The 13,575-nt window shown below is 30.8% G+C and overlaps 1 protein-coding gene across 1 annotated transcript in view; it reads right to left on the bottom strand.

The window, feature by feature from the left end:
- The window catches only part of Cen (cerebellar degeneration-related protein 2-like), a 172,076-nt gene extending 158,849 nt beyond the window's left edge, over window positions 1-13,227 (bottom strand). The window contains exon 1 of the mRNA XM_085957736.1: window positions 12,444-13,227. Within this exon, the coding sequence (XP_085813862.1) occupies window positions 12,444-12,519 (76 nt within the window). The 5' untranslated portion in view covers window positions 12,520-13,227. The remainder of the gene's footprint in view (window positions 1-12,443) is intronic.
- Window positions 13,228-13,575: the final 348 nt, after the last annotated feature.

The following is a 13,575-nucleotide window of genomic DNA, read 5'->3' as shown; positions in this document are numbered from 1 at the left end:
AATACCGGTTTCAAAAATTCAAAATACCGGTATTTTCGAAACTAAGATAGCTTACACGTTTATGTTTTCCCAAAAAGAATTTAATGTTATTTTTTCATTACTTACTATATTGTATACTTATGCAATTTAGTGTATAAGTTTTATGATGCCAAAACGCAAATATATTGACTAAAATCAACAAAAGTTAAATAATAACAAAATAAAATCGCTCAAATATACTTATAGAATTGTCAAAACATTCGTGGCAATATAACAATTGATCCAACGTTGTTAGTAGGTACATAAAACAAGACGTGTTTAATTTGAAAGAGATTTTCCTGCACTCGGACTAATTATAGTATTTGTAAAAACCAGCAGTCATACATTACATATTATACAATACATATTATACAATACAGTTATACAATACATATTATAAATACATATTATACAATACATATTATACAATACATATTATACAATACATATTATACAATACATATTATACAATACATATTATACAATACATATTATACAATACATATTATACAATACATATTATACAATACATATTATACAATACATATTATACAATACAATACATATTATACAATACATATTATACAATACAGTTATACAATACATTTTATGATATATAGTCATATTTATAAAGGTCAACAAATAAACTAATGTAGGTAAGTACTTTTGGTTGCTATAAAATAAAGTCTTAAATGGATTAGATGGAAATAGATTAGCCAATAGCTAAAAAATCGATCGTCTCCGACTACTCCGTCCATAGGTATATGAAAAAAAATGTTATGATTTTAAGTTTGTCTTTGTTAATTAGATTTTCTTGGAAAAACCTGTAATTTTCTTAAAAGCGCCCCCGTCCCATAGATTTATATTAATCACATTACAAATTGTGTACGTAACCATACAATAGTATTATAATTTATTTTCAAGAGATCCACGTGTATCCAAAGAATTCTGATGAATGAATGTGCTGCCGCGTACCTACAGAAAATATTATAAAATGAAGCCATAATCTTCTATTCGTGAGGCCACGCTTTATGAAAAGAAAAGCGTGATATATAGATTTAGTACTGACCATAGAAAACACTTTGTGATGTGACATTCAATGACTTTCCCATTGTGATTATAGTAGATATTTCCACTTTTTTGGACTTGCATTAGGTACATCTTAAAATTTTTACGTTTGGGGTAATTTTCAATGTTTACCGACCTCTGCGGCATCAAGTATATTTACTGCAAAAACAAAATTGCATTATATTGTATATATCTCCAAAGATAATACAATTGTATCAATAATAACATTACCGATACTCTTAAATGAACCCTGAACATACGTGTTTATCAGTAAACTTTGTGATAAATAATGTAAATATTTATTATATATCGTATATTATAACGAAGCAAAGTAACAAATGATTCTATTTATAGTGGCTTCACTGATTTAAAAGAGAATAAAGCACATACCGACTTTTTGAAAATAGATTCAGTGTTTATTAGTGAGAATTAAACATTTCCGGTACCGATATTTATATTTCCAATGGTACTGATTTTATGCAAACCATTTTTAATCTAAAATGGATTCCTAGATTAGGGTACACAGGGAACTCAGAAATAATGGGAACTGAAATACCTAACGGGTGTGGAGTAAATGGCAACTGATATCGAGTGTGGAAGAATATGGGATAAATTTAAACACGTGTCAGGAATACGCTTTTAAATTGCTCTCGTTTACGTACTGACGCTCATTCAATATTTGTGTATTTGAAAGTTGCAAAACACGTTATTACACGTCTATAATCTGTGGATCATTTTCATAGGTCACTAACACATTTAAAACCCTGCGTCAAAATGTAGTGTATTGGGAATATTTATTAATCTGTTCTGTGAATGTACACCATTCACAGCCACCAGTCTCTTGAGAAGTCGTTCCTTCCGCTATAAATACTTCGAAGGAGACGTTGAGATCTCTCACCAAGCCAAAATATATTATACAAATATTCCAATGTTTGAAAAATGAGTAACATATCAAGAATCTTCGCAAAAGGAGTGTAATTCGCGCAAGTTTTATTAACAAATTAACCCCCATATTATGACATTTGAACATGTAAAACAATAATTCATAATAATATGGTCACAGATATGGTTATAGGATATTTATATCTCTATAAATTACGAACTGCATTGATACCTAACATTATATTCAGATTTATACTAATAGTTCCGTTATAATATAATTTAGAGGGGCATATTTATTTTAGCAAACAAATGTTCTCTTAAGTTTCTCGAGCAAGCCACTGTCCTGCAAAGTTGGTTTTTTAAGAGCACCAAAGTCCTCAAAAACCGGTTTTGCCGCCTTCGTTTGCTCCAAAATATTTTAACAGAAGTTGCTTGGAGGTATTTCGTTTTTATTATGAAATGAAAAGGGAAACCAAAAACAACACGTACCTATTCAATTATATTTGTACATCAGTGACATTGTCAAACAAAATCCATGGGATAAAGCATACATCAACACACAGTACGTAACAAAGTAAGATAACTTATTTCTTATATTACTTATTAGTGATTTCGATTATTATTATAACATAATGTCATAGTCGATTACTAAAATACACGCTCATTGCAAAATATCAAACTTTACATATGAAAGGGGAAATCATAAGATTAATTGTTATAAGCAATATTGAATTTATCTTTTTTCTGGTAATTTGCTGGCATATTTTATGTTAATGTACTTGAACATTTCCATAATTTATCACCCAAAATAAAAAGATTAATGGAGAAATTCACATCTTCGTATTGCATGTTTAAATATAAAATCAGCATATGGTTTTAGTTGTTTTTATGGCGATTAAAAATGCATTTATTGTTAGTAACAGTAGTGACTTCCACATTATTTTTAATGTACATTATAATTTATACATCATAGCTATTTTATTTCATATAGATAATAATAATATATTGCACGTTATATTATTCATACGTATTTTCTCCATTAAACTAAATTATCATAATAATATGCAAAATACATTAGCAAGGTACCTAATATCTTATCATACACTCGAAAGTATTTTTCCTTATACACGATTAGTATTGCTAAGTCTTTACGATAAAAGTATGCTAGACGGTGTAAGAAAATAAGCTATTCGACATGAAAAAAATAGATTTTCTTTTAAAAAAAATCGCAGCCGTCGTTTATCCACCATGGATTAAAGATGACACCCTTGTTTTAGTTCTGCTAGTGATCATTCCCAATTAAATTATTAATATTAAAACAATTAGTTATATTTTAAGTCAGTACGAAAAAACACCCTTTTTCCTGTTTTTATGAAACGTTTGAAGCTACTTTCGATGTTGAAAAACACTAGATTTAACGATACATGCCAGATACGATTTTTGCAAGTTTTTTTTCAAGATTTTTGCAAGACTAGTGAAAATGTTAGATCTGGCAAGAAAAACGCTGCACACGACGATGATAACTACGTACCGATAAATTCTTACCATAACCTTAATTTTGTGAATGAATAATAGGTATTATTCGTTATTATTTGACGACAAAATATTATTACATTCCTGATAATTGATAATAAGTAAACACGAAAAAGTCATCCAAATCAATGATGAACTTTACTGATGAAACTAACGTACTTTAATGCGTCAATTACATTGAGCTACTTTACGAGCTGTTTGTTGGCGAATTTAAAAGCGGGCGATTCAGCTACTGCGATTGTGATGATGACACACAAAACTTTCCATTCGCTTAAAAGCAACAAACTAGCGACTATTTTGACAGAACGTAGTTCTACTACTACGCTCTACTGCGCAGACGCAGTAGGTCCACACGCCGGCGTGTAGCGTGTAAAGTTGACCGGTTTTCAACTTTTCTCGGTAGATTGTTTACAATCTGCTTGTTAGCTTGTTCGATGATGACACTGGGCGACTTTACAGGCAGATTGTAAATTCGCCAACAAGCAGCTCGTAAAGTAGCTCAATGTCATTGACGCAATTGTAAGTAATGCTTGTATTATAAGTAACTAATTCCTAGTGTATTATAATTATTAAATTCATAGTTACAATTTTAAATCAAATATAAAGAAATTATTCAAAAAAACTTTAGACCTTTTTTTTCGGAAACAGCAATCTTTTTTTTTAAATACTTGCCGGAGGATATACCTACCTACATTCATATTGCTAATAATACTTACAGTCGATATGTGTTTGTATTTTTTAAAGTATGCATTTAAAATTATAAGTCAATCGACATAAAATATCGGTACACCTACATAATGGAGTCATTTTTGACATAAATTATAAAAGTGGATTACCTTCGCCTGCTTAATAAGTCTTTTGTCTGACACAAGTATCAAAAGTCATTTATAATGCGACAAACTTATATATTTGAAAATATAGGCTAGTTAGTGACTGCATCCACAAACGTAAATTATTATCGTAGATCTCAGCTTTTAATAATAATTATTGTGAATGTGTGTGTCTACCTGTTGCTCACCGTAACGTAGAGGTAGCACAGTCAATAGATCCAGGGCTTGTAACCTGTTGGCTAGATGAAATAATATATAATATTATATAGTATTGAGTATTGGCATTTATCATAATTTCAATTAATTCTTCTCCTCCTATAATAATTTCCCATAAATAAGATTAGTAAGCGAATGGAGCTAAGCCTTATAAAAAGGATATTAGGATTCATAAAGTATTTTCACAATCCATTTAAGTACTCCATCTAGGGGTAGGGAATAGTAAAAAAAGCAGTTGTCATAATAGGTTTTATTTAATTAGAGAAATCGGAGTTAATAAATATGGATAAAAACAATAAAACAGAATAGAAGTGTCTTTATGTATGTCCTCCATTAGGTAATGTATCGCAGATTCAATAATAATTTCTAACAATATGACAAAACATAATAATCTATCCATCTAAAATTCTCTATTGAACACATATAAAACATTTTAATAGCGATCGTACCTTCCACTATAGATAAATACATATTGTTTAAGACATTGTGAATGCACTTTTAGTAGTAGTTAATATCCGTTTAACGAGACTTTAATGTCGGTATGTATGATTTAATATCCGGTATACTAAACATAGGCATACCTACCGAAAGCTTGACTAAAATTTATTGATTATGGATTGACACCAGCACTATAAAGCTGCAATAAATTTAGTTTATTTTTTTAGTATTTAATCATTTAATCATTTACGTTTTAACAACTTTCCAGCTCAATGCATCCAAAAACAATATTATACTAACCTTACTTACGTGATAATAACATAATATTTTTTCCGATATAATAGTACCTGTATAATATTCATGGATTAACTGGCAGTAATAGTGTGTATTTTAAACAATTGTCACAATAACTGTTTAAACCTAAAAGTCCTGACTGTCTCTTCAATCGCATTCTTCAAGATTGAGTGAGACGCGTTGTTGTCATTTTATGGTACTATTTGACAGATAGTGAAAATCAATTTACCTCAAAATTCGTTCGTAGTTGGTTTTTTTGCCAGCAGGTTCACTACTATCATTCTACTGCGCAGGCGCAGATCGAAAAATTCTGAACTGTCGCATGAAAATTCAGAAGCTTCTAGCGCCTGTACACGTGCATGGATTTACTGACAGCAATAGTGCGTATGTTAAACTATCGCGACAATAACGATTTACACGTAAAAATGCTGACTGTCTCTTATCAGACATGGATATTTTTCCATTTTTCTTCTTCAGATTTCATTATAGTTATTCTTACTTTTACTGTCATTTTAGGCGATATTATAATATAATAACATATACTATCTATGGAATCTTTATTGATCACAGCACCTTTGCATTTTTCTGTGTATTTTAATATTTACTTATTGCACTGAACTATTTGTTTAATTCAATAAAACAAATAAAAAAATACAAATAACAGTCTGAAGTTTGCTATTCATAAATCTTCAATACGAAATGACTTTCAGCTACTTAATTCAATCATCAGTCTTAGTAACCTTTGATCATTTTCAAATATTTAGGCTGCATCTATTTCTACGGAAATTTCTTTATCCAACAGCTATCTATACCACCCAAAAGTCTACAAGACGATAACGCCACTATAAACATACCAACATAAATTGTCCGTTATTCAAATTTGTAACTAAGCTCATCACAGTATAAAAATTACTAAATGACATGCCAAATGCTAGTAGGTAGGTATATAGCGCTCTCATACAGCAGACAACTTATACAGATAGATGTATAACAGGACAATTTACACTGTAATTTTCAAATGCCAGTTATCAGAGTTGAGTTGCATATTCTATCTATGTTATGTGTATTTGAACGCAAAGATACGACAGCAAGATGTGGTCATTTTCAAATTGCTTTAGGGTATTGCAACATGCAATAAATAAACAGTGACCTGGCAATATTAAGATGTGTAACTTGTATATTTGTTGTACAAAACGCAAACAAGGAATTTATATTATTATATTATACGTCATTATGTCTTAGTGATCTTACTCAATCTGTATGATCAATATGATTTTTTTAAATACACATATTATGTTTTAATTCACTTTTCATCGAGTTATTTTATACACGTATATTATCTGTATTTAAACTGTAAACGGCTTTTTCACTTAATTTCCGTAGGTATATAGAAAATTAAAATCCTGTGCACATAATATACCAATGCGGTGATAATACCTATAACTGTATACTTACATTTTTTCAAGCGATCCAGTGATCTAAAAATGGTCTTCCAATACACGCTCATCTAAAACTATATTTTTTCAAAACCCTATCGATCTGAAACCTTCACCACTGTTGACCAAATTCATAGTACATTGGGTAGATATACACTAATGCATTGTGCAAAAAATACACTCATCTATGAGGTGACGTAGATATGCTTTCGTTTAAAATGTATCTTAACGTTTATTTAACATAAAATCCTCAGATTACATTAGTACAGGGATGGCGAACCTTTTTACGTACGCGTGCCAAAATTTCCCAAATAATATTTTTCGACTGTCTGAGGTGCCAAGCGATGGCGAAAAAATATTTATGGCGAAAAAATAGTTTTTTTTAAGTTTTTTAAATTCTATTAAAAAGGTTACAAAATTACAATTTTTGATATTGATATTCTATCTTTCACGGTATTTCTAACCGAAGGCATATCTTTTATTCTTTTAATATGTTTTCCTTGTTTTCAAATTACTCAGGGAGATCGTGGAAGCATTTAACCAATCACTGCGGACTTTTTAATTAATATTTAATTACCACATTCATATTATATTCTCCATCACTGAGCGTTTTTCCATTTTTAGAGATTATGTTTGAGGTAAAATAACAAGCAGTTAATATATTTATTTGAATGATTGCCGATAATTAATTTCATAAGGTTTGTTGATTAAATATTTTTATTTTTGATTCCCTGATCCTAAGGACCGACCTATGCAATCGTATATTTACATTAAACGTAATGATTATTGTTGAAAATGATTTGCCTCCAATTTTTCATATAATGTGATTTTTCATTATATTTATGGATGCATTTCGTAGTTTCCGTATGTGCATCGATTGTTACCTAAACATAATAGAAAATCCGCATGGCTATGTCGTCATTATTTTGTAATATTATATGTTATAAGTAAGTACTTAAGTAGGTTTATATTTATTTGTAAAACTTTTTTATACAAAAATTTTTTTTTAAATATTATATATAAAACAGTAATTTCTTTTCTCTTCAAAATGAAACATTCGCGTGTCATGCAAAATCATCTCGCGTGTCACTGGTGGCACGCGTGCCATAGGTTCGCCATCCCTGCAATAGTACATATCGATTCAATGATCAATATTATATAGGTACTCTTAAAGATTATAGGTACTCTGAGACAAATTAACGACACAATAAAAACACAACTCGGTTCGACTCGCTCATTAAAACTATCAGTATAATAAAAATAAAGCTGTTGTCAACGTATCAATACATTAAAACAATCCATGGTGATATTAATAATTATGGTAATTAATAATTTCTGTTGATAGTTTATGAGTTTTTCAACCTTTTCTCCGTGTGTATAGACAATATTCAATATTATTTTCTAACGTTTTGTCCGTTGGAGGTAAGCGATTTTGAAATTTTATTTGTCTTGCATCTGTCATGTGATAAACTAGTCAGCCTGAGAAAACTTGTTACGGACGAAAAATATCATTTTAAAAAATCAACATAATAAATTATCTACCAAAGGATTTTGGCGTAGCGTTTAAAAGGCAGAGTGCCGCGTAAGTTATCAAAGATAAGCCGGTTTTGATAAACCGTTAAACTCGACATCAATATTTAATTATATAGTACTACCAGATTAACTTTAGTAGCACTCCGCAATTAAAATTCAATAAATAATACAATGGTAAAATATTCCACCGTCTTTTTCCATATTATCTTAACACAAAATCTTTGCTTAAAACAATAAAAATAGACATCCTAGTACTTTATGTATTGAATTATATTTGCGGGGTGCTTACTAAACTTTGTTATATGTCAATTATTCAATTAAAACGATGGAAACTTTCCATACATGTTTTTTTTAATCATTCACATTGATGTAATAGTTACAATAGGTAGTTATACATCTTTAAAAATGCTTCAGAACAACTTAATGAGCCACACATTGCCCAATGCAGTGTCCCAACTACCTGATACAAGAACATATTATTATTTAAGTGAAAAATTGTGATTATTGTTCATGTCAACAGCCTATTTTATAATTTTTTAATTTCTATGTTAGTTTTGTTATGTTTTATTGTGAAGTAACCGTGTGAGTATGACGTCCTTAAGGTGATGTTAGCGTCGCAAAATTCGTATCATATCTGAATAGCTGAAAATCGGCTCAATATTATATGTTTGCATTCCTTCAATAAAGAGAATCTAACATTTTGCATCCAAAACCTCCAAATACAATTTGAAGCGCACTTGCTTGTTATATTGGTAATATATACATTATATTTATACCTGTAAATTATATTTATACTAATATAGGTACATTTTATTATAATATACACTAGGGTATTGGGCGTGCTGAGATTTCGTACTTAATACCTATACAAGACTAGCACATAGAAAATCTTAATATTAAAGTGGACACGTTAGCAGAATAGGCATATTATATGAACGTGAATATGCCATATAAATCTTAATTCATTTTTCAACCACATACAATAATTCATGAATATGCAATATGCACCCTTATTGCAACATACGCAGAATCAATTTTTCAATACAAACAATACACAGTGTAAATTATTGTGTGTACCACTATTTAAGCGGGCATTTGCAGACACGTTCATAATATTATAATAGGACCCAAAATAATGTAGATGCATAAATGCAATAGTTATTTTTTATCCAAATTCATCTGCGTTCGTGTATTTATGACAGAATGATTTTTTATAAGCAAACGAGTATGTATGTACATTGTACAGTATGATCGGATCTTTATATTGCCCATTTTGCTACTACTACTGAAAATTCCGTGATTTTATACATGCTAATATTATTGTCTATAGTAGGTTGTTCGAATGTGAGCCTGCATGTCATTTGTTGCCACCGACTAAAGGAAAAATGAGAAAAAAACATAGCGGAACACAGGAGCGGCGAATAGGGAGAAAACGATTAAGTGTAACGGCAAATAATTTTCAACTATAGGTGCGACGAAATTTCGGACTGGCTGGTCCTCAGCGTTAACAAAAAACGTTACTCATTTACTTGAAAAAGAAAACAAGTCAGTGAATATATTATTATTATTAGTAATAGAATAATAAACATAACATTAAATGGACGCATGTTGACTTTTTATGACAAATTATGTTTTGTTCTGCACACGTCATTTGCACAATCTTCGATCTTTTTAGACCGTGCCCCAGCTGAAGTATTTATAGCTTATTAATAGGTATGGTGTAGGGGTAAAAAATAGCAACCTTAACGATAATCGCATTCACCGTGCGAAATTCCTGCGCCCTTGATAAAATCGCATCTTTACAATATATTCACGGTAAAATTGTTCTACTATTATTACTTTGATTGGGTTTTCAGTTAGACAAGTGCTTTTGTATGTCAACTTTTGAAGCTTATTATCCTCAATATACGTTGTAGTGCAAAGTTATATATTGTCATTGCTAAAGCTTGGTGCGCAGCGTATATAACGAGTAATGTGAGGAAAAAATAGTTTTGTTTATGTATAGACTCGACTACGATACTTGTACCATATGCGGCCCGCGAACAATTAGAAAATGGATAAATCGGTCCTACTAAAAAAAGCTTGCGTATTACTAGTAGGTATATGCTTATTGTACCATCTGTATAATAATTATAGTTTCGTTGGAATATCTTTGTTAAACGGTTATTAAGTTTTTTTTTATCAAATTATATGTTTAATTACATCCATTTCTCAAGTCGCATTCGACACGCGAAAATGTAGCCAGAGTGGTCTAAAGTGAATAGACTAGAGTGGGTAAGTGAGCAATAATTAATTTCCTTTTACGGCTAATTTATAAAACTTGAGAAAATAATAAACAAGTACGATGAAAATAATTATTTCTTTGCAAGTGAAGCAGAGTCACGCGAGATTATCTCTGTGAAACAGTGTCTCCATATTCTTCATTTTACTTACCATAAATGTCAACAAAAAGTCAATTAAGACATTAATTACTACAAAAAAAGTATAATTACCTACCTGCTTATTATGTAATTTTAAATAATTACTAATTATAATCAGTACAAACACAACAAGCATTTTTGTTACACTGTGCGATATTCTAAATACAGACTGTATTTTTTTAGTTTTTTCAATACGTGTGATTATTCATTAAATATTTTCGTGTTTCGTTTAACTACACGGTAAACCATTACCAATTCGCATGACATTATTAAGTATAAAAATGATAAATAAAATTATATACTTATATAATATATAAATCGGTTTGGCAAACGAACTTCTTCAAAAATTTGTGAACGTAAGCATTGGAGAATGACGAGTATTTACGAATTATTTTTAACAATTCTGATAGAATCATATCTTTATTAACCATCCATGGTCAAGCGCAAGTATATAAACGTTATTATGGTAATGGAAATATACGTTGTTTGAGTCAATACAAAATTGTATTAATACAAATAATATTTAACTAATTTTCTTTTTCGTCGAAATAATGTAATATTTTTAGCATAGCTGAACGAACGAACATGATGTACGTAGCTGTTGAGAAAATCTGTTATCAATAATATTATGTATTGGTACGTATGTTGGCACAATTATCTGATATTATAAAGTGATTTAAAACCAGGAAATAAGCTAAAAACCAAACATAAGCTATAATAATATATCCTATATTGGTGTGATTGTACGGTTTAAATGCACACATGAAATTAATTATTTAATTATATATAAATACTTATCTCGTACCACCATAATACATAATAATATGCAACTGTTTTAAGGGTTGCGCATTTTAGTTGGAAAATATGTGCGCGAGTGGACAAGCTGTAGGTCTCAGGTTTGAATCTCGGGTCAGACAAATTCACAATATTATGTTTGTTTGGTCCCAGAGCATGGACCTGCCATAGATTGAATAAGTAGTGGCTAACGTCCATTTCCCGTTTCAAAAATCTACTAAGAAATCTCTTTGTGAGCAGCGCTCGAAATGGAAAATTTTACGAACCGGAGCGCTCGATAATTTTACGTAAATATTTATTTTATGTGCTTATTTATACACGTGTAAATACACAGTTATCTAATTTTATGTGTATTTTATAAAAATAAATGTGTTAGATTTTTGTTTCATGAGCTGTTTAGCTCAGACGGTCAAATTAATTTTACCAGAAGACGGAGAGATAATTTTAGGGATTTTATGAACCGGAACGGCGCTCCGGTGCGTTCCGATCCATTTCGAGCCCTGTTTGTGAGGCATCCAAGATTCACATCAGTTTGTGGGGCCAATGGAAAAAAATGTGCATTAAGTAAATTAGTATAGAAACGTACAAAACTAATTTATTTAATTCCGCAAATAAAACAACTTTCTAATGGGTAAAATCATATATATTATATTAAACGTATTTTTAAATAATATACATAATTGTTTTATTTTTATTGTATTTTAATGCAAAACACAATCTCTGTTTTCAATCCTTTCCAGAAGTTCATCTACTTTTTTATTTGTCTGTGATAATATTGAACGTATATTGGATTCAGATATCAACAACTGTCCTGACAAAAATAAAATTACATAAATGTCCCTTTTATATAAACCTCAGTGTTACTAACATGAATAAAAGTTTCTTAATCATAATCATAATCTCATATAATGATACCTAATGAGATATGGATGGATTTGTGAATAAAGGTCAATAAACAAAAGTCTAAAATGTTCATTTACCTGCATCGGTCCAACAGGCGGTACAATCCTGACAAAGACCCATCCAGTCCAACTCCAGATCATGGAAGGTAGCCATACTGCCACTCTTCGGATGGTTGATTAAGATAAAGATAGTCCACGTCCGAATCCTCTCGGGGACATTAAAGGAGCTATTATATCAAACAATTATCGAAATAAAAACAAACGCGAACCTATCAGTCTACACGTCACAATATGCCATTTTTTGTTTCAGTATATTTACGACTTATACTAATTTATTCTATTATTATTAAATTTATGTTAAAAAATGGTTGTTAAAATATGCGTAAAAATGTTTAAAAATCACTACATATGTAAGTTTTTTAAACGGTCACTTTATAGTTTGTTGCTTTTAACGGAATGTTTAATTGTTTAAATCGTTTATCAACAGCACGATTAAAATTTGAATTGTTATTATCACCATTCACTGTCCAATTAAAAAAATATATATTGCCAAACTGCCGATGTACCTACTAATAACGGTCAAAGTGAACAAAGTCCATTTAATCTAGTTAGACAAGTAAAACGAACACACGTAAAAATTTACACATTTATCACACAGCCCACACTGACCCGATGAATATGTAATATGAAGGATGCGAAATTCAAATATCGGTGATTTTTCCCGCGGTGCGCCGCTGCGGTTCGTCCCGCCAAAAGTTTGACAAAAAAGATTGCGTTTCCGTGACTGTCGGTCGGATGGGCGTGTGTATGCGGTTGGCGCACGCGGCGCGTGTGTGTCTCGAGCGGCGGTCGGACGTGGACTGAGCTGACGAGGAACCCAGGAATGGAAGCGGCTGCGGCGTCGTCGAAAACAGGTTCCCTTCGACAAGACACCAACTACCGATTCCTTTTACTACTTTTTTCGATTTCAACATAAATCACGACTACCTACCTTCCCTAGTATGGGACGCGTTAACACCACGGCATTCTGACCGGGGACTTCAGAAACGATCGTATTGTCACGATGCCTGATAAGAACAAAATGATGCAGTGCAGAGTACCTACTGCAATTCTAATAGAAACCACAAGTTTCGAAAATCTTACACAAAATCACAAAGTCAATGAACAAAATAAAAATCCCTATTTCCAAAAATTCTCATTAATAATGTGT

The sequence above is a fragment of the Rhyacophila brunnea genome, unplaced genomic scaffold (assembly GCF_057557595.1).
Source record: "Rhyacophila brunnea isolate RB1 unplaced genomic scaffold, BYU_Rbru_1.0 scaffold_7, whole genome shotgun sequence".
NCBI lineage: Eukaryota > Metazoa > Arthropoda > Insecta > Trichoptera > Rhyacophilidae > Rhyacophila > Rhyacophila brunnea.
This window is presented reverse-complemented; position numbering and strand designations above follow the sequence as displayed.